At 41.7% G+C, this 22,389-nt stretch overlaps 1 protein-coding gene across 6 annotated transcripts; it reads right to left on the minus strand.

Moving 5' to 3' along the window:
* Positions 1–391: 391 nt before the first annotated feature.
* Positions 392–22,024, minus strand: hlk (hulk). Of its 6 annotated transcripts, none has more exons than XM_090156259.1 (38): positions 21,648–22,024; positions 20,158–20,340; positions 19,879–20,019; positions 17,299–17,481; positions 12,132–12,275; positions 11,840–12,022; positions 11,450–11,581; positions 11,168–11,350; positions 10,827–10,958; positions 10,583–10,765; positions 10,387–10,518; positions 10,115–10,297; positions 9,877–10,008; positions 9,616–9,801; positions 9,414–9,545; positions 9,164–9,343; positions 8,971–9,102; positions 8,587–8,904; positions 8,331–8,516; positions 7,981–8,040; positions 7,198–7,338; positions 6,942–7,124; positions 6,725–6,862; positions 6,483–6,665; positions 6,284–6,415; positions 6,041–6,223; positions 5,833–5,973; positions 5,580–5,771; positions 5,381–5,527; positions 4,951–4,995; positions 3,966–4,148; positions 3,773–3,904; positions 3,509–3,691; positions 3,138–3,278; positions 2,890–3,072; positions 2,680–2,820; positions 2,423–2,605; positions 392–2,224 (listed from the first exon to the last, which is right to left on the minus strand). In XM_090156259.1, the coding sequence occupies exons 1-38, from the start codon at positions 21,814–21,816 to the stop codon at positions 2,055–2,057; spliced, it is 6,075 nt and encodes a 2,024-aa protein (XP_090012385.1). In that variant the 5' UTR covers positions 21,817–22,024; the 3' UTR covers positions 392–2,054. The 6 variants fall into 6 exon arrangements, with proteins under 6 accessions (XP_090012385.1, XP_090012386.1, XP_090012388.1 ...); XM_090156260.1 differs by having other exon boundaries at positions 5,381–5,518; positions 21,648–22,023; XM_090156262.1 differs by lacking the exon at positions 4,951–4,995 and having other exon boundaries at positions 5,381–5,518; positions 21,648–22,023.
* Positions 22,025–22,389: the final 365 nt, after the last annotated feature.

Below are 22,389 nucleotides of genomic sequence, written 5' to 3' on the forward strand. Positions count from 1 at the left end.
AAGTTACGTTTTTTCGCAAAATCAACAATGTTCTTAGAGACCTAAATACGTTCTTGGTGCTACTGAACGCGGCGTTCATCTCTGTTCCCTGTGAATTTCTGTTCCTTTTAAAGATCTTTGCCTTGATTGGTCGAAGATCTTGAGGCGCGAAAGTCAAATAGATCGATTCCAAAAGTCAGCGGGTGATAATTTGGTTCCCGTCATCTTATGAAGACTCACTTCCCCTACGTCATAAAGTCCTGTGTTTCGTCGTCTGATCTCCCTCTCGCGCAAGCTGAAGGGAAGACGACGCGACAAACGACGTTAGGACGCAAGATGAAGTAACCAAATTTTCAGTCCCGGCCTTTGGGCATCGATCTATTGGCCCTTCTTTAAATAAAAGAGAACATGATTGACTAGAAAGTGCAAGACTTGACTTTATTTGTCTCCCCCGTTAAATTTGTACAATAGGCCCAAAATAGGAGTCAAATAAAAAATACCACATTTCCTGGACGGAATGGGACAAAATGATCAACTGATATTTAGGCGTACAATATATTTGGGAATAAATCGATTGGCATTATCATTTTTTTCTTTACAATTTATTTATTTCGAACTTTTAAATGGGCGTCTTAAAATATTTTCATGGTAAATCTGTACACTTTTTTTTTCTGTTAACGAAAACCTAGCGGTTCCCGCGGAGGGGAAAAAGCCTGGCTTTCGTTAACAGAAACAAATCTCCCAGTGTTTATTTTTCCTTCTTATTTATAAAATTACATGATATAGTACAAACCGAATTGCAAACTTAAAATGTTTCTTTTCCCCCCCAGCGCTTACAATCCACGCACAAAAATAAATATATACTTTTTATTTATTATTATATAATTTGATATATAGAATTCTGATATGTCCAATTTTTTTTAATCCGCCTAATATATTATTTTATTATATTTTTTAACTTTCAATTTAATTTTTCGTTGCATTTAACTGCTCCAAAGTAAACCCTTCCGTTTTATCATTATTTACTAAGTTATAAATGGTGTAAACGTCTTTTTATTGCCAAAAAATTATCACGTGGGGTGTTAGGAGTATGACATTGCGAAAAAGAACGGCAAAACAAATTATGGCGTTTTGTGTAAAATAATTGGCAGTTAATCGTGGCCTATTTTTAAACGAAAGAGAAATTGTAGGTATTTTTTGCATTCCAAAATATTAGTTCTTTCTTGCATAGTGCGAAAAAAAATCGAAAGACGACATTTAAGAGTATGGCAATTCACAACAAACGGGAAAGAAACAAAGAAAAACGCGTCACTTGACCACCCCCAATTAACGAAATGATTTACATGAGCAAGATCACAATATTTCGAGACGATGGAAATATTTTTTTTTATATGTACCACGACACGACTTCAGCCCCCCCCCAACGAAAATTCCCTCATTCATTCCCCCTCCCAAACACTCCAAGGCGGCCGATTAGACATAATTTCATCGCCGAAAATAGGCGAATTGCAAAGAAAAGTAGTTCAAAAATTAGGTCAATCGGGTGATTTCGTCATCCGCGCGCTCGTCGAAAACATATTGGAAATACGCGTCCGCGTCATTTGCCCCCTAAACTCCCGACGAGAAGCTACCTTTGACCAGCGGCTTTTTCGCGATTACTCTCCGATTCAACCGTAATTTTTCTTCAATATTTAGTCTTTTAGTCCAAATGATATCGTAATTAGTAATTCGGCTTTCGGTTTGAAATGGTTTGAAATGCGGAGGAACATATTTTGTACAGAAATGAAATGAACAATTTTGGAGAACATCAACGACGGTGATTTCCATTTGGCCTTGGAGTGTTGGGAGCTCGAAGCCAAGGATTAGTTAATTTAAAAAAAGCTCTTTGTGGCGTTAGCCGTAGACTGACAAGTTCATCCCGGGAAGACAATGTCCGCCAAGAAGACTTAAGCGTCTCAGACATTTTGAACACGGATTCTGGTTTTTGCACGTTTCGTGAAAGGTGAACGGAGTTGTTCGCTTTTCCAGAGGATGACTATGGTTGTTCTCGGGTCCCCGGAGGAGGCAGTCAGGAACTATTGCGTTTTCTCCTTGTTCTTGTTGAAGCAGAACATAAGGAAGAGGGTGTAGAAGACGAAAGCCAACGAGATTGCCACCAAAATGTACATGAACAGGTTGAGCTCCGGATGACGATAACGATTCTTCCGTAACCAGTCCAAGACTTCGTCTTCCGCTTCAAGGTCACCTAGAGAGTGGGAAAAGCGGAGAGTCGATCATTTTAATAATTTTTTTGTTTTTGATCCTTGTGTAATTAAGCTATTGCTGGTAGTTTAGGTCGAGGGTAGTCTACTAATACCCGTTTGATATTGGAATAAAACCTCGTTTTTGGCGTGATTTGATATTTACGGGAAGGAGTTGCCCTGTTGAAATGAGTATTCTTTACCTCGGTATATCGACGGAAATTTTCTTCGAAAGTAAACTAAGGCGGGTACTTGGCTGATTCCATACTTCTTGGAATATCGTACATCCTTAATCTTAACGAACATAATGTCCAAGTCGTCCGCTTCGTCATCTATGTGCTCCAATTCCTCTAAGACAACTTCGCATTTCGGACAGTTGTTGTCGTCTTGAAACAACAAAGCGAAATAGAAATTAGAGCTAAATTGTAATTAAGATTCTTAGCTAAGTTTTAGATCTTACAGAAGTAAACGGCCACGAAATCGTTCTCCTCCAAAAGTTTATCTAGCATTTTTCGGTTGACCTCTTCGATTTCGTCCTTAATTTCGAAAACATCCTGACTAGTCAGCCATTGCAGTACCTTCTCTTCGTCAGTCAGTTCCCCTGTTCAAACCGGCGATAGATGTATGAGAAACGTTGGAGGGGCGTTAATTTAACAATTCAAGACGTTACCATCGAAAAAGACCGGAGTTTGTTTCCTGAAGTAGGCGAGGGTGGGCAGAGACAAGACGTTCCATTTCATTGCCGCGTCGCTGTCGCTGATTTTGACGAAGTCGATTCCAAAGACATCGGCTTCGTCGTCGATATTTTCTAGTTCTTTGAGAGACTTGATAGAATCTTCGGCGGTTTCATCGTCTAAATCACGAGGTACGTCATTGGTGAGACCTTTAGCTTAACTAGGATTTACGGTTGTATCTTACAAAAGAAAACGGCCAGGAATGGCGATTCCTCCACCAGTTTATTCAGCATCCTGAGATTGATGGATTCGATCTCGTCTGCCAGTTCGCGGTTGTCATCGTCAATGAGCCATTCCAAAACCATTTCCTCGTTCCGGATATCACCTTTATTGATAAGAAGACTGGTTTGATCTCGTCACTTATTCACGTTACTAGCTTTAGTTTTGTTATTTCACTCGCTAAAGCGGTTAAACTTCATCTAAAACCTACTATTAATATTATCTTCCGAGTTCCAAGCTTTACCGGGTTAACGCGATAGTTTGTTTGAAAACGTATGCAAGTTTAGTACTGGTTAGAGAAAACGGTTTGTACGATATACAAAGTGTAAATCTCACCGTCGAACAAGAGTGGGTTTCCGTTTCGGAAATAGACCAAGGCGGGATAGGTTTTGATGCCGTAGCGTTTGGCCAAGATGTTATCCTGAATCTTAACCATATGAATACCGTACAAGTCCAAATCGTCGTCTATGTTCTCCAGTTCGGCCAACGATTGATCGCACGCCTTGCAATGAGATTTATCTAGCGAAAGATTTTAGATTTAGTGAGACACCTTCTTACCAAGAGACCCTAAAATCCGGGGTTTAAAACGATATAACGTACAAAAATATACTGCCAAGTAATGCGAATCTAATATCAGCTTCTCCAACATGTCCCTGTTAACCGTTTCTATCGTGTCCTCGGATCTCTGGTGTATTAGCCATTGCAATACCTCTTCTTCGGCCAGTAAATCGCCTAATATCGGCACGTTAAGTCATTAGTATAACTCCTCAAATTCGTAATGGCGTCGTTTTACCTTCGTAAACACTGGGGATTCTCCGCTCGAAATAGATGAGGGCTGGAAAATCTTTGACCCCGTAGTCCTCGGCCACGGTGTGGTCGTTGGTCTTGACGAAAGTAATTCCGTGTCGGTCGGTGTCGTCGTCAATGTTTTCGAGTTCTTCCAGAACGGCCTGGCACTCTTGACAATCGGCATCGTCTGACGCGTACGAAAATACCGAATAGTTCCCGTTACACTCTCATCTATTTTATTGATCGTTAATACTACTCTACATTCTATAAGATACTAAGAAATATACTACAGATTAGGTTTTGAAAGATTTTTGGTTTTAGTTAAGACAATTGAATCGTACAAGCCAGAGATAAATAAACAATATAACCATGCTTAAAAATAAAAATAATAATGAAACCAAAGATGGGAATTTTTAGAAGAAAACCAAAAATATAAGATGGAAAAAGATATCCTGCAAAATAAAACGGAAGAAACAAAATCGTGATAGAGAAAAACTGTAAAATCATCGCGAAAAAATAGGCGTTTTAAAACGTTTAAGAATGTCTCTGAAAGATCGTTTACTCGCAAAATGTGTCGGGCGGCGCAAAAACTCATTTCCGCGTACCAAAAATTTTTACCGTTGCAATTTCCTTCTACAAAACTGTCAAAAATAGTCTAAAGGAGTAAGTTTTTAGATACGTTGAAGTATAAGGTTACTGCGTCTAAAGTAAAATAACAAAGAAACGCTACGATACTATTCTAAACTAAAGGCAGCTGTCTATGACATCTAAAGCCACACTAGAAACCGAACTAGACGAATAGCGTACGTTTAGTCTAAATGTTTTCTGTTAGGGTAGGTCATGGCAACTATGAAAAGGATAGAGAAGCAAGCGAAAGGAAGAAGCGAAGGATTTGAGCGCGGGGGGGGGGGGAGTGGTTTGGTTGTGTTGGTTTGGGTAATTAGTCAGGAGGGGGAGCGCTAGCTGACTGCCCGAGAAGGAGGACGTACCCTTCTTGCTCTCGTCGTCGCAGTTGCGGCACTTTTTCTCGTCATCTAAATTTTAAGGCCCCCAATTAGGGAGACAAATGTAAAAACAAAGCAAACATTATTCTCTTTACAAACAAAGATAATGAAAAACAAGAACCCTTGGAAAGTAGAGAAAACTGTTAAAGGGCCACGAGTTTTTTAACGTATCGCGTTACGCGTCAATTTAACAGACACGTTTAATAATTTCGAATCGGGCCTAAAATCTTTGCGATTCAACTTCGCGGTTAGAAATTTAGATTCCGGTAATGGAACTTCGGAGGATGTTTGAAGCGCGCTTTTTTTGTTCCAAATGCAACTGCCCCACCCAAACATTTCGCGCGCAAATTTTTGATCATCTCGTCACTCGAATTTGTCGTGGCCACCTAAACGCTATTAAAAGCGAGATACTTACAAAAGTAAACTGTCAAGTATTCGGCCTTTTTGATCAGGCCTTTCAGCGTTTCGCCGTCCACTTCCTCGATATGGTCGCTAGAAGGGTCTTTCTGGGTCAATAGCCAACCTAAGATCCTTTCGCCGTTCCTCAAGTCACCTGTTCGTCCTTAATCATCCATTATCCAGCCAGGTACTCGCGTATTGTGCGACTAACTTACCGGCGTAGATGATAGGTACATCCCGCTCGCCTTCCCTGAAAAAGACCAGAGCTGGCAAAGCGAAACATCCGAATTTTTTGGCCATGACGTCGTCGTCCATCTTGACGAAATGAATTCCAGCCGCGTCGGCTTCGTCGTCGATTTTCTCCAACTCTTCCAGGACTTTAGGACATTGTTTGCAGTTCTTTCCGTCTAAGATAGCTTTCGTTAAACCTCTTCGGAACTCGGAACATTTAATATTTTCGATATTTACAAAAGAGGACGGCGATGAACTCGTAACGAGGCAAAATTCTCTCGAACATTCTCTTGTTGACTCTTTCAATAGCGTCGCTTAGTTCCATGTTCTCAGGATTGGTTAACCACTCCAACACTTCCTCCTCGTCGAAGAGATCACCTATTATACCGTTCAAATTGTAAACTTTTCGCGTGTCGTCGCGTATCTAGCTTCAATTGTGTCCTACCAGGGTATTTAATGTGTTTGCTGTGTCTGAAGAAAACAATTCCAGGTGGTTTTCTGATACCGTACTTTTTGGCCATCAAGTTGTCGTTCATCTTAACCAGCGTGACCTCATAGTCGGTACAATCGTCGTCAATTTGCTCCAAATGCTCGATTATTTCGTCGCATTCTAGATCACCCGGAACATCTAAGAAAAGATAATCGCGTCAAGACTTTTCGTGAAAAAGTAGGCTTAACTAGAATTTACAGAAAAAGACGGCCAAATAGTCCTTTTCCTGGATCATTCGATTCAACATATCTCGATTAATGTTTTCGATTGTATCTTCGGTTTTCTGTTTCGTCAACCAGTTCAAGATCGCCTCCTCATCCATCAAGTCACCTGCGATAGTTCAGTTTTAGAGTCAGCTGCTGGATATGATTCTATATTTAGATATGGTATAGCGTACCGAAATATAAACTGGGCTCTTCGTTTTCGAAATAAACCAACGATGGGAAATCGGTGATGTCCAACTTCTTGGCGAAGTCAATGTCGTCGGTTTTCACGAAATGAATACCCAATTTATCCGTGTCGTCGTCAATGTGTTCCAGCTCTTGCAAGATGGTGTCGCAGTCCTGGCAGTCATCGTCGTCTAAAAAAAATGGAAGTTATTGGTAATTGGAAAAGGTCCGCGTAGGGCGATAGACGTACAGAAAAAGACGGTGACACTCTCGGCATCTTCCAACAACATTTTCAACATTTTCTCGTCGACGTGTTCGATGACGTCGTCACCTTTGTTTTTCTTTTCGTTCAGCCAAGCCAAAACTTCTTCCTCGTCCTTCAGATCGCCTGCAGCGGGAAGAAAAATAGTTTTCAACAAAATGGAACTTGATAAGAGAGACTCGTAGTAGAAACTTATTCAACTCGCCTTCGTAGAACTGGGGGAACTTGTGCCTGAAAAAGACCAGTGACGGGAAAGTCATAATATTGTACTCTCTGGCCACACCTGGGTCGGACACTTTGACGAAATCGATGTTTGTTTGCTCGGCATCGTCATCGATTTTTTCCAGCTCGTGCAAGACTTTCTTACATTCCGCGTTTTTCTCTTGATCTGAAATTCCAAATACGAAGGCGTCAAAAACCGCGCGACAGCTTGGATCATAAACGAAAAGAGCGCGACGAACAGAAAAGCACGGCGACAAAATGATTGTTGTCCAGCATCTTTTGTAGCATCTTGCTGTTGACTTCGTCGATTTCGTCCGGGTCGTCGAGCGTCTCCTCTTTGGTGACCCATTTTAGAACGGCCTCTTCGTCGATGAGATCGCCTATTTTGAAATGCGTATTCTCTCGTTAAATGGGAAAAATTCCGTAATTGGACCCGGGGGTGCGAGCTTTGGTAAAATATATTCTTAAGCCAAATAAAAATGAGAAATAAATTCAAAGGGGGATAGAAAACTTCACGTCAATGGCCATGCGTTACACAAATTGCATTATAATTTTCAAAGAAAAAGCCAAAAACATCGCGAAAAAATGGGACGAAACATGTGCAAAAACAAGATGTTACCGGCTTTAAAAGGTTTTTATCTTCAAGAAATAAAGAAATTTTGGGCGGTATAGACTTCTTGCGGAGCAACTTATCAGACATGGTTTCGGAGAAAAAGTAACGTATAAAGTTTAGAACGAGGTTCTCGGTTTCAAATAAACCCATGCCAGGATAAAAATAGAATCATAATCGGTTGACTGGGTCACTTTGGCACTTCAAAAATGTTTGAGTGACCAAATTTAACAAAACTTCAATGTGCTAAGAAGAAAAAAGATAGATTTTACGGTACGTATCGGGGGTTACGAAACTTTGGGGAGTAATCGAACGATATCCAATAACAAGGTGGTTGGTAATTGCGTGTTTCGGGATAGGCCTCAGAAATTTGGAAGAGATATATATATTATGGACGCGTTTCGAGACTCACTGCTGCTTCTAAAGGCTTCGGGAATGAGCCAGTCTTTCAGATCCTGTTTGTTCCAGTTCCCTATTAGCCGAAAAAAAGTTTAACAAAGCGTCTCTCCAAACAGAAACAGCGTGCAAATCAACAAGTATTAAAGCCATAAATGTCTAAATGCGCCGTCGATATTTGCGTTTGTCGAGGGTGAACCAAAATAAAATATCTTGTATCTTTATATATCCTGACTAGTAAAATAAAATAGCAAAACGACGGAGAAAAAGCCACAGCCTTAATTATCGAACGCGCGCACGTGCTCTCTAAGCGGCTTTCTGGTTCGAACGCAAAGACCAAATATCCACTAGCCAAACTATCTTCACCTTCGTATGACACTGGCTCTCCGTTCCTGAAGAGGATCAGAGCGGGGAAGTTTTTGACTCCGGCCTTCTTTCTGGCGAAGTCCATGTCGTCCGTCGTAACGAAGTTGATACCGTGTTCATCCGTGTCGTCGTCAATGTTCTCCAGCTCGTGAAGAATTTTATCGCAATTTGTACAAGACTCCGGAGCTGCCAGTCGTATAGTGATCGGGTTAACGGGACACGGTACGCGTTAATTAGTCGAATATTTATCACTTACCGAAGAACGCGAGAACGTATTCCCTCTCTTTGATGAGATTCTCCAGAATTTCCTCCGTCACTTCTTCGATCGTATCCTCTTCCTTCTGTTCAATCAGCCAGACCAAGACGTCTTCTTCCCTGGTTAAGTCGCCTTCGTAAACGCTGGGGATCTGTTCTTCGAAGTAAACCAGGACCGGAAGTTCGTCGTCTACCCCGTAGTCTTTGGCGATACTGTCGTCGTCAATTTTAACGAAGGGAATGCCGCGCTTGTCCGTATCGTCGTCGATGTTTTCCAACTCTTTCAGGACTTTGGCGCTCTTCTCGTGGTCCTTATCGTCTGAATACGATGGAGATTAGAGACTGAAAATATTACCTTTTAACGTATACGTAAGCCAATAGTTACAGAACAAGACGGCTAAGGCGTGCGTGTTTTCGATCAAATTCTTCAACATGTTTTCGGTGATGTCTTCGATTTCGTCGCTGTCCTTTTGCATGAGTAACCACCTCAAAACTTCCTCTTCCTTTAGTAAGTCACCTGAAAAACTTGATCACTGTTAGTTGGGCTGTTCCCCAGAAGAGCTTTGACGGAAACTTACCGTCATAGAGATTGGGAATTTCGTTTTCGAAGAGGACCAAAACGGGAAACTTCTCAATTCCGTATTTGGTGGCCGCTTCGACGTCATCCGTCTTTACGAACGCGATTCCGTTTTGGTCGGCTTCGTCGTCGATGTTTTCCAATTCTCCCAACACTTTCTCACTCGCCCTCGATTTATCGTCTGAAAATAAGTTATCGTATTGTTCCAAACGAGTTTGTTAATTCTACGTCGTTAATGAAAGGAAACTTACAAAATAGAACCACTAAATGTTCTTGATTTTCAATCAGCATATCTAGCATCTTATCAGTCACATCTTCAATTTCGTCCGACTGTTTTTGATGTAAAAGCCATTCCAAAACTTTATCTTCGTTCTTCAAGTCCCCTATTTCCCACGAGATAAAAACATTTTGAAAGAAATGGTTTGCTGGAAAGAAATAAATGGCAAAACGTACCGGTGTAAACGCTGGGTATTGAATTTTCGAAATAAACCAAAACCGGAAGTTCATCGTCAATTCCGAACTCTCCCGCCACATCGTCGCTATCGATTTTGATGAATGGAATTCCAGCCTGGTCCGTTTCGTCGTCAATGTTCTCCAATTCTTTGATGACTTGCTTCGATTTGGCATTTTCACTGTCATCTTAAACATTCGTATAAAGAGGAAAGATTTAAGCGTCTCTATTCTTCCTAGTAACGGACGGGTTAGACGCCTTACAGAATAGAACTGCCAAAAATTCGGAGTCTTCTATCAGTTGTTCCAGAACAGTTTCCGAGACGTCTTCGATTTCGTCCGATTCCATTTGCTCAACCACCCACTTTAGAAGGGAGTCTTCGTTTTTCAAATCGCCTAAAGTCAAAAATATGATTTTGAAATTTCGAAGTCCGTTTGGCGCACGAGTCCTTTAGAGCTTGAAGGACTTATTTTCTAGCTTTGCTCTCCGGGGGATTCGTACCTTCGTATAGGATGGGAACTTTGTGTTCGAAATATATGATTTTGGGCAGCTTATCGATGCCGTACTCCTTGGCCATGTCGTCATCGTCAATTTTGACAAATTGAACTCCCAGTTTGTCCGTATCGTCGTCTATGTTCTCCAGCTCGGACAAAACCTTCTGACTCTCTTTGTCCTCCCTGTCATCTGTCGGAGACGGACGTTTCGCGTGATTGGAAAAATAAATAAAACGTTAAAACGCGTCGGAGTCTATTACGATTCAAGGTGCGCTTTACAAAAGAGAGCCAAGACGTGCGCCGTTTTCTTTATAATCCTCTCCAGAACTTTGTCCGAGACGTCTTCGATCTCGTCCGAGTTCTTTTGGTGTATCAACCATTTCAAGACCTCTTCCTCATTTTTAAGATCACCTACCGAAACGATTAGATTTTACATCAGAGATAATAAAAAACGAATGATCGAATATCCGTTTACCCGAATAGAAATTAGGAATGCCATTTTCAAAATAAACCATGGCCGGTAACTCATCCACCCCGTAAGAATGAGCGATTTTATCATCGTCGATCTTCACGAATGGGATCGAGTGCTTATCCGTATCATCATCGATATTTTCCAGTTCGGCCAGCGTTTTCTTGCTCGCCTCACTGTCATTATCATCTGCAAAATAATATTCGTTAACATCCTCGCCCGTGAATCGCACGCTGATTATTTATTGTACAGAAGAGAACGGCCAAATTAGCATTTTCTTGGATCATCTGCTCGAGGACTTTTCCGCTGACGTCCTCGATTTCGTCGGATGATTTTTGTTTGACTAACCACTCCAGAACCTTCTCTTCCTTAGTCAGGTCGCCTGAAAAGATACAACCCAATTCCATGGATTAGGCGTCGTCCGTCGAGACCAGAAAAAAAGTGACCATGTTTTCATTAATATATTTGAAGAGCGTTCTTTCAGCCTGTCTCGAAGGACGCGTCTTAGTTTGCTAATATAATGGATGGGATAAAAGGGAAATAGGAGAGGCTAATAAGAAGGGGGAGAGGCGAATAGCTTGGATTTCTTACCCTCGTAGAAAGTGGGTGCTTGGTTTTCAAAGAAGATTAATTGGGGCAGCTTATCGATGTCGTACTGTTTGGCGAATTCGTCGTCGTCAGTTTTGACGAAGAGGATACCGTTCTTATCGGTGTCATCGTCGATATCTTCCAGCTCCGCCAGGACCTCCTGGCTTTTCTTATCCTCTTTTTCATCTACGGGGCCGAAATAAATTAGGGCGTCTTATTTATTCCGAAACCATCGCCGCGGAAAGGTGTTTATAATCTACTTAAACAAAGATGAAAATGTCTCACAAAAAAGAACGGCGACGTGCGAGTTTTTCTTAATGAGGATTTCCAGCGCCTCGTCCGAAACGTCTTCGATTTCGTCCGTGTTTTTCTGATTCACGAGCCAGTCGAGCACGTCTTCTTCCGAAGTTAAATCTCCTGAAAGAGTCCAAAATTCCCGGAGGCGTGATAAAACGTAACAAACCGCGAAATTAGCTCCGTATTAGGCGCTTTATCTTAAGGATTTATCTTGTCTCTTTCGCGGGGAAAGTCGAGAATCTCGGAAAACCAGGGAGTGTCCCCCCCACGCGAGGCTCTCCAGGCGTATAAAATAAAGTTCGCTCTTACGAAAGGGGCTTTTGAACATGGAAGCTAAAGCTTTTGAGTTATTCCATCATATTATACTTATGCATATACCTTCGTAGAAATTGGGGACTCCTTTTTCGAAGTAGACGAGAGCGGGCAGGTCTTCAATTCCGTAATTTTGCGCCACCCGGTCGTCGTCAATTTTGACGAAATCGATGGCGTTTCGGTCGGCGTCGTCGTCGATGTTTTCCAGCTCTTCCAAGACTTTTTCACTATCTTTGCCGTCTTTATCATCTACGCGAGAATAAACACGAACGAGGCTTCGTTATTGCAACTGTACGAAACTCTGTTTTATCTCTCTCTTCTATTTAGATCGGTGTGTAAATCAAAACGCGACTCTTACAGAATAACACGGCCAAAAAGTCCGATTCGTCGATCAACGTAACGAGTTTGGTGGCCGAAACGTCTTCGATTTGGTCCGATCCTTCCCCGATGTCTTTAAATTCATTCAGCCATCCCAATACGTCCTGTTCGTTTAACAGATCCCCTAGAGTTACAAAAAATATAATTAACGAAACATTGGATAATCTCAATTTGGCCTATATATGACCTATAAACTCCTGTAGAAGTGTTTCAGTAGCGATATACCGGTGTTCGGGGAAACGTAAACGTTTAGGGGCCTAAGTCTAAGGCTACGATATTTCGATAAAAAAACATCGTACTCCATGAGCGGGATGTACTTTCTAGTACCAACTCTAGGAATACGTGAAAGGTGTTGAAATAACACATTTTTATTTTCATTTAATTTGAATTTTCGATTTACTGAATTTAATAGTAAAATTTAAAATAAGGTTAAAATACATTAATTTCGAGGGGTCGAACATTCGCCAAAATAACGTAGAAAATATCGCAAACAAACCCATAAATCCAAGAAAATATTTTCAATATACTTTATATAGAAAATCTTTGAAAGAAAATGCAAATGTCCGACTCCTCGACTAATTTTTTTTGTTGAGTTACTCGCACCAAAGATAATATTGAACTCCGTACCCTGAATCTGAGAACTTTCTGATTGACGGTTTTGTAACGAAGCGTTTACCCACTTCCGGCACGTGACCTCCGAAAAATCAGCCTCCATCGGTCTCTGCCATAGTCTTCTATGACGTGCCGTTGCGTGAACAGCACGTCATCAAAGTTGGCCGTAGTCTTATCTATAGTTGGTTACCATGGTGACTTTGGAGTAAAATTTTTCGGACTTCCGGCAGGAAGTGGGTAAACGCTATTACCTACGCAGTTATTTCGAATCTAGGGTACGAGGTTTATATTATCTTTACTCCCGCTTAATATACGGTGGGCATTTTTCAAGATGGCAGCCAATCCTGATCCGAATTAACAAAACAATAAAGTCCACTATATTTGACCAGCTTGTTTAAAATAAATTGTTATATTACAATGATAGACTGAAAGTTTCGCGTGGCAGACCGGTTATCGGATTTTGGTAGATTGGTTTAAATACGTAGCCGCCCGTCCCCTTTACGAGCAACGACCCATTTTTTCGCGTTAGTAATAAGATTTTTACCATTGACCTTTAACCTTTTTAGGGCTTTCTCAGTTTCTGAAGACTGCCAAAACACAGCAAGTTGGTAGTTCACTTGGGCAAGGTAGTGCCTTGGGCATTAGCCTCGCTGAATATTATTATTTATTTATTTAGAATAAGAATGACCCGTAATATTTATGCCGGTTAAGTAGTTACCGTTAATTCTACTCGATTTAGGTCCTTCTAACCCAAAGCAAGCGTAAGGCTTCGTGCAATGATGCTAAGCAGGTTAAAGGCCATATAACACTAGCAGGGAAGGTCAAACTTCAATCAGTACTCGCGGATGGCGTGATAGCAGGGGCGCAACAACAAGGGGTCTCCAGGGTGTCCGGATACCCCCTCCTAGTGCTCGGAATTGTTTATTCATTATTCACAAATTTTCCTATTTATTTAACAAGCGTTGGTAAAAAGGATATCATTTTGACTTATTTAATTATGTTTTTTACCCAACCAAGCATTTATTCGGAAAAAAGTGGCATTGATTTTTTTTTTCTATGGAAATGTTATAAAGAGGCATACTTATTAAGGATTATGTTACATATGGTTCCAGACTATGGCGCCACCCGCGAGTACCGATTAAAGCTTGACCTTCCATGCTAAATTTTTCCCTTACAATTTTCCGTTACATAAGCAAATTAATTTTCCTCTTTTCTAAATGCCAAACCCCGAGCCAAACCCTTCCACATCCGTGCAAAGCCAATTTATTATTTTTAATAATACTTAAAGAACTGGTAAAGACGTTTCATTTGAGGTAATATGAAACGTGAATTATGTGAATAGCGGCTGATGTGGGGTGGCGGAGGGGTTAGCGCTTTCGCCTCGCAGCAAGAGGAGGCGGGTTCGATCCCAACTTGTGGCACTGGGTGAAAACTCGGAACAACTCCTTCCGCATTGAGTTTGCGTGTTCTTTCCCCACTGGTTTGAGGGGGTTTCCCCCAAGCTCTTCGGTTTCCCCTTCCATAAAAACTTGTTGAGGTTAAAGGTAATAGTTAGTGGAGGAAGCTGTTGGCTCGCGTGGCGTGAAGGGCTTGCCACCACCCTCCTACGAATTGTAACCCGGCCACCAGTTTAAAGGCATTATAAGTCGCTCGATGACTTGGGCCTAGCTGATTATTATTATAATAAAGACCATAATAAATACGCATTAGCCGCCATTTTGTATAGCTGGCCGATAAAAGCACCATCAAGCGTCGATATGGCGCCCATCTATCCGAAAATCACAATGTCTCTTACTCCGTCGAGTTGATACTCGAACGTGTTATTTTTCGCACCTGGCTATCAAACCTTTTTCTTCTTACATAAGTGACCACTAACTTCTATACTTACGTAAGGAATCCCCCGTTCTTTTATCGCCAAAACCGTATTTTACGAGGTAATTTTACCGCGTAGGCATGTAGTAAATAGGCATTGCTCGTAAAGAAGACAGAACGCGTAAATCAAAATGGTTTCCAAGGATAACAAATACGTCTCGACCCGGTAATGACGAAACCGGCGGCCTCGGAACCCGTTAATCAGAACTGGCCCAACTGGGCGCGCATTAGGATCACCCCAAATTCCCCCCCCTGAAGATATTTTTAGATGCGTCATCTTAACTAAAAATAACGGACGCCATTACCGTGGAATTATAATTATAACGGGTAAATTGAATTTAATATTAATTATTCGTTAAGAAAAAGAACAGCGGTGAATGAGATAAAGCCTGTAATGCAAACGGAAAGAGAGAGACTCGTCTATTTCTCCATCTACCGCGTGACCCTATTCAAATCTTCGCCTTTCTTTTTCATTGTACTCGGTTCCCTTCCCCCGTCCTCTCTTCGACTAATATTTGGCAGTCTAGCGAAGGCCAGTGTTATCCTATATTAGGCTGGCGCGCGTCCAAAGTGAGAAGATCGTACCGGGCTGCTGAAACTTTCTTTGCTGGAAAAAAGTATATTTGACTCTTCTTTTTTAAATCGAAGACCGGTAGCTAGTGACTGAATCTGACCCCATTTTTTTTTCTATTACACTCGACGATTGAGAGAGAAAATTCCGGACTTATTCCGGCGTTTCTTCCGGAGGAACGTCAAAAAACTCTTTAATAATTCCCAACTAGACTCGAGGCGAAATCAATATTTGTCTTTTTGCTTTTCAATAAGTAAATACCTTTCGGGTTTTTTTACGTTGACGCGCATCCAGGCTACCCGGGTTGACTGTAAATTATCGCTTTGAAGCTTTGAATTTTATAAAATTTTTGAGGTTACAAGTTTATAAATAATTTACCCATAAATAAATTAATTACAACGCGAATTAATTAAACCAAATTTTCTAGCACGACTATTAAGCTTCGTCTCTAAGTAGATAGCTAGTGTCAATTTAATACCATAAAAAATAAAAATATTTCAAAAGTAATACAAAAATAGGTTTCGAAAGTTATCAGCTAATCAACAGGTTTTAAAAGTTATGAGAAATCGAAACGTTTGAAAAATAATAAGAAATTGAAAAGTTTTAAAAATAATAAGAAATTGAAAAGTTTTAAAAATAATAAGAAATTGAAAAGTTTTAAAAGTAGTAAAAATGTTTTGAAAAATAATAAGATAGATTTGGAAAGTAATCAAAAATAGTTTTAAAAATAATAAGAAATCGAAACGTTTGAAAAACAATAAGAAATTGAAACGTTTGAAAAATAATAAGAAATTGAAAAGTTTGAAAAATAATAAGAAATTCAAACGTTTGAAAAATAATAAGAAATCGAAACGTTTGAAAAATAATAAGAAATCGAAAAGTTTTAAAATTAATAAATAAATCCGATATATTTTTCAACAGCAAATTATCCAGTTTATACGCGGCGAAATCTCATAAAAACGCATCTTTATACATCAACACAGCAATTTAAACGAGATTTAAATTTTTAAATATAACGTATCCAGTGATTTGATATTCAGTCCGGATTTATTTGACTTTCAACGCAGCTTTTCTCGTCGAGTCGAATGTGGGAGCGAAGAGTAAACGTTGAAAAGAAGATTCTCATTTCGAATTTCTCTGATATTTTTTCTAAACATTAATGCATTTTTTATTCGAGATATCAGATCCTTAGTGAGAAAGGAATGGCCGAATAAATATTTGTAATACATACTTAACGCGTATAATAAACATATAAATGTTTTGTGTCTAATAAACTGGAAATCCAGCGTGGATTTGCCATTAGCGTCAATCGATATAATGAAGATAAGGATAATACATCTAATTATGAAATTATGTAAACTACGATGAGGCTTTTATACGTTATAGCGTTCAATAAGTGATTTGATTTTTTTTGAGATACCAGCTTCAATAAGTGATCAAATAAAGGTGACGCTAGTGGGCTAAAAGCCCCTCCGCTTACAGTCATTACCACTTCCATATTTCCCGACCACTGTATCAGCATTATCGTAATCTCTGAATAAATCACGGAATTTGGGGAGATAACGAATGTCGAGCGAAGCGAAGGGGAAATTCAATACTTAATGGAGGGATTTAGCCGTTACTTAGAACCCGTAACGTACGATTAGAGCATAGCGCCGATATTATTTAAGTCGGCGGCGGCGATTCGAGAAAATCACCCGGCGGCAGCGCAGCGAGTTGATTTTTGGAGAAAAAAAATTCAAAATGTTTTTGAAGGAAAAAAAAAAGTTTCAAAAATAATTCGGCGGCGGGATCAAAATTTATTGGCGGCGTCGGCGGCGTCGGCGCGCCACAAAAGTAAATAACTCGGCGGCGGCAGCGTTGGATCGGCGGCGCTAGGCTCTACGTACAATTTCCTTTCAAACATCTTCTCGAAATATTTGAGCTATTTTGGCGCGCTAGTTTGTTTCCGTCGGTGGAACGCGGATCGTTCGATCGGTCTCCCCGAAATGTCAACCGATACTAGACAGAGTCTACCGACGAACGTATATATGACCGTTTTATCTTTCTTACGTAACAATAGGTGTTGTAAAATCGGTCGTATACTACTTACCGTCGTAAAGAAGAGGAATTTTCTTCCTGTAATAGACGAGGGCCGGCAATTCTTCGAGTCCGTACTCGGTGGACAGGGCGACGTCATTGATTTTCACGAAGGCGATTCCATTTTGGTCCGCTTCGTCGTCGATCTCCTCCAACTCGTGAAGCACCAAGTCGCACTGCTTGCATTTACTTTTATCTATAGAAATAATAATAACAATAATAATAAGTATCGATAAAACTACCCCGTATAAATTCCGCTATTTATTTCCATTAAACGCGAGAGTAAACGGCAAAATTGAAGCGCGCTGCTAAGATTTGAAAATTTAAAATTCAATCGATAAAAGGTCAAAGTTAAGAGCTTTTTTATTCGCGATAATCACTAAAAACTTTACCGCCTTATAAAATTCTAAAACTTTTACAGAGCTTCCCAAAATAACTATTTAAAATATATTTGCTTGGTTTCGCTTTTAAGGTTTTTGCTATAAAAATCAAAATGCATATTTTACGAGGAGTATGCAAATTCTTGCTTTTCGAAAAAGCAATCGTATATATTTAAACATTAATGTACAATATTGTGGTGGGCGCTCATTTACCTTCCTTGGGGGGGAACTAAAATTGTAGCGTCTCGTATAGCAGTAGCTATAGATAGGGAAGAGGGAGAATGGGCCGACACTTACGCAATCTAATAAGGAATTTGACGGCAGTCCAACTTTACTTAGGAACCTTAAGAATGGTTTTCATTTTGAATCGTTTAGCACCCGAATGCCGTTCGTTTTAACGCGTATGACAAGGGGTTTAGGCCTTGTTTTTGCCATGCACTCGAACTTACCCAAACCACGCTAGGACACCCGAGAATCGAAAAACGTGAAGACGGTTTTACAATCCTAAACGAAAAGGGAGGTTTTACGACGCCGAAATCGGATCCTTTTATCACGCGTGCTTGGGCTACTTTCTACGCGGTGGCGGATACATATGGGGGGCGCGCGCCCACCCTTGACGCTTAAGCTTTGCGAGTGACTTGATGATTTGTTATTACACCCATAGCTCAAGATGTCTTTTAGCTCCCCCCCCCTTGAGTTTTTTCTGTATCCGCCACTGTTTCTACGACAGATTCGTGGAACGCGAAACATTCTGATCGTCCATTTTCGGTTTAACTAATCTTGTACCTTTGAACTTTTCGGAGAGTTAAATTACAAGGAATTATTGTACAAACTTAATTTCGTAATAATTGTAATCTTCAAATTATCCCAATTTCGATTGTACCATTTTTTCCAGGGTTGATTCTTGTAAGCCAGCCTTTGATTTTAAAGTATCCTTCAATCAAAGTTATTGAACTTATTACGTAATAATCGGTTATAGGCTTAGACAGAATGTTTATAGTAATTACGCTTTTAATACGTCAACGCTTTAAAGTGTCGGCCCCGGTAGTGGGGTAGTCTATTTTACCCTGAGCTTCGGCTGCTCTTGATAATGACGTCTTTACGGTCGCGAAGCTCTTTTGTCGCGGGCGGGTATCTTTTATCTGATTAATGTAACGAGGAAACCGCGAAGAGTGGTCTTTCTCTCGCCTAATAAGAATGGACGACTCGAGAGCGCGCCTTTATTAAATTTGTTGACAGGCTGCGGCGGACCCTCTAAAAGTCGCGTCGGCTATAATTATAGAGAGCCTAATTGGAATTGGTTCAACAGCTCGACCGCCTGACCCCGCTTTTGGCCGCCATCCCCCGCATTCGTTCTCCTCTTCCATCATTTCTCAACTTCCGTTCCTCGCCCTCCGTCTTGGCTACGCTTCATTCTCTCTACGAACTTTCCCTTTTATCACCTCCGCATGATGGCCTTTGTTGCTCCAATATTTCGCGGACCCGCACCCCGTTCAAATTCATCCGACTGGAAATATTAAACGGTTCATTCATTCTCCGGCGAAATTAACAACCGCCGAATTTCTCTCATCTGACAGTGGGTGTGACGCGTTAGTGGCGTAGTCTCCGCGATTCGAGGGTGTCCCGAAGCTTTATCCCCACAAGCGACGGAAGTGTCGTTTATAATCCCGGGTCGTACGCGGTTGAGGGAAATATTTATTGATTCCCCTTCGAAAGTGGTTTGTACGCGCCGGAATCCGAGTTTCCTTCTACAACAAAGTTCGGTGTAAGCCCTGGCCAATTTTCTAAAAATAAAGTGACAGAGGGGGAACCTAGAAAACGGATGTTTTTGAACGACCCAAAGTAAATTGTCACTCGTCCGACTTCTCTTCTCCGCGAGCGATCCCCCGATTTCTCGCGGTGTCTTTTGGACAGCCCGGGCGCACCTACTCCTACGCTTCTGGGGTGTCGGCGGTAGGCGGCCAGCGGGTTAAGAACAGACGAGAAATTGTAATAAACTTCCAATGTCTATATAGACCTAGCCCGTAAAATGGCGACTTTTGTCGGGTTTATCTCTGGCTGCGGGGAAAAAGGGCGAAGTTGGCTCGCGCGACAGCCCCCCCCCCCCGCTTTCCTCTTTCAGCGAGAAACTTTACTTTCGACGAGGTGAAAAGAAACGAAATAAATGAACGCTTCTCGGTGCCGCTACGGTGGCTCTTATTTCGCGTACTTACAAAATAGAACGGCGACGTAGTCCGTTTCGTCTATGATATTTTGTAGGATCTTGGCGTTGACCTCTTCTATTTTGTCCGGCAGTTCCATGGCTTCCAAATTGGTCAGCCAGTCTAGGACAGCCTCTTCGTTCATCAGGTCACCTGTCGGGAACACGAGTCATTGGGTTTATCGGTTTTATCGGGGAGGTTTCGGGCCCTTATCGGTTATTCGGTAACCCCCCTCCCTCTTTAGGGGCCACTAATTACGTCGGGTAGTGTTCTTTTCGCGGCAGAGTTTACCTTCGTAGAAAGTAGGCTCTTTGTTCCGGAAATAGACGAGTTGAGGGAATGTGGTGATGCCGAATTTCTTGGCCGTGCTTCGCTCGCATATCTTGACGAACGCCACTCCGAATTGGTCCGCTTCATCGTCTATGCGCTCTAGCTCGTGTAAGATTTTGTCACAATCTTTACACGATTTCGTGTCTGAAATAATTTTAAATAATTTCCTTATTTCAATTAAGCTTAAGATATGCCTTATTAATAAAAATATTGTCAGTTTCTGGGTACTACGTCGGGCTTAGAAACTAATTATAAAAAAGTGTATGTTGAGCGTGTTAATACTCTTTTACGAATGGTTGAATTGAGTTTATTTAAAAGGCGTTCCGCGATGTCGCGTATTTAATAATTCTGTCGCGAATGCGATAGGATTCCGGATCCAGACGTGATTTCTTAAGGCGCTTATCTAGCGGTAGACTGAAGTGGTAGTCCTCGCGAGTGTAAGAGCTTAGATCTCAGCGTTCGAAATATAAAATAGCTCCAGGGCAGCTTTTCCTTTTTCGCTGGCTGATCTCTTTAAACTACTTCTCTCGGGCCTATAAAAATATCCTTTGATCCGCGGGGAAAATCCCCTTCCAGGAGTTCCATTATTATATAACGCTTCGGGTCATCGAGTCGCCATTTCGTAAAGCTTCAAACTACATCAAAATAAATATAAGCCTTAGCTTAAGCGGATGTGTCCCGCTCGTACGGTTAGCCTAAGTGAGAAATCCATTTGGCGCGTTTCATCTAGGTATTAAGAAAGCGGAAATTGAAAGAATCAACAAGTTTGTTACAGCCGCATTAGGCTATCCGGACGGCCTCGCCGTAATCCCGAGGGACGGGACGGGAATGCGCCGCTTTTCACTGTCACCGCTCGGCGGCGCTCTAAGCTTCCGTCCGTCCGCTATAGGTCAAATTACAAGCGGGAGAAGCTCCATAATTCGGAGATGGGCGATAAAAAAGCCCGCTTGTTTTTTTTGGGGGAATTTAAGCGTCGTCGCTTTAAAGATTCATCTACAGCGGCGTGTGCTCGGCGGCGTTCAATTATTCGGGTTACGAAAGAAGCCTCCTTTTATTTCGGATGGGCCCTTTTAGACGAGCCTTTCGAGAGAGAGAGTAGTTTTTATCCGGCGGCGACACAGCCGCGATGCCATTTTTGGAAAGCCGCCGCTTCGCGCCTACTAAGTTAATAATAGCAAAGTGGAAATGGCGGCCCGCTTAACGGAGCGAAAGAGAGACGAACTCGTTTCTTTCGTTCTTTCGCGGCTGATATTATTCGTCCAAAGGCTGCCTAAAGAAAGTTCAGATGACTTTTTTTTTCTTCTAAAATCAAAAATCACAACGTATAAAAAAGGGGGTTGCTTTGAAAGTCAAGCCTCGGTTTCTAGCAGACGGGTTTTGGGAGAGATCCGTGGGAACCTTACGTGGGATGGATCGAGGGTGCCCGTTAGGATTTTGGTATAATTACTTACAGAAGAAAACGGCCAAGTATTCTTCGGTTTCGATCAGTTCTTCGAGTTTCTTTCCGTCTATTTCTTCGATGACTTCCTCGGGCGGAGGTTGTTGATTTTTTTTCTTACAATACGTCGCCGAGATGCAAAGGAGTAATAGGAACAACGCGCGGCACAGACGGGCAGCCATCTTGGCCTAGCGGGTGGGCCGGCAAAAAGGGGAAAGCCAGAGAGAGGACTCCGAGAGGCTCAGGAGCGGCCAAAGAGAGATCCTCCGCGACAAGGGGAAGCGAGCGCCGCCACCGACGAAACCGAGAGCCCGAAATTATTATACAAGACGCTGCTACCTACGGACGCTGATGTCTCCCCGTTTCTGACGGAGAAGCCTCCCCATCTTCGCTTTCTCTCCCGTTCCCGGCGCCGCGCGTCGCTTTCCGGGTTCGGTGGCAGCGCTTGGAATTACCGCTCTCTCTCTCTCTCTCTCATCCCGGATTTTACCTATAGTCGATTTTGTCTCTAGGGTTTTAAGTCAAAAGCGTATTTAGCATCCCCGCCTTTCACTTAAGCGTCAAGTGACGGTTGGACCATTTATACGCGAAGAGCCGTCTATTTCGCGGTGCGGAGCGAGGACTTTTTGGACTATAGGCCCGGGCTTTACTATAAAAGTCGAGGCTAGAATTTATTTTAAAGACTGCCCGTGTTTATCGCTTTCCCGCGGAAACCTATACATAGTTACGCATTGACAACTACACAAAAGTTTGTT

Source organism: Leiobunum rupestre, chromosome 8 (genome assembly GCF_980474605.1).
Source record: "Leiobunum rupestre chromosome 8, qqLeiRupe1.1.hap1, whole genome shotgun sequence".
Taxonomy (NCBI): domain Eukaryota; kingdom Metazoa; phylum Arthropoda; class Arachnida; order Opiliones; family Sclerosomatidae; genus Leiobunum; species Leiobunum rupestre.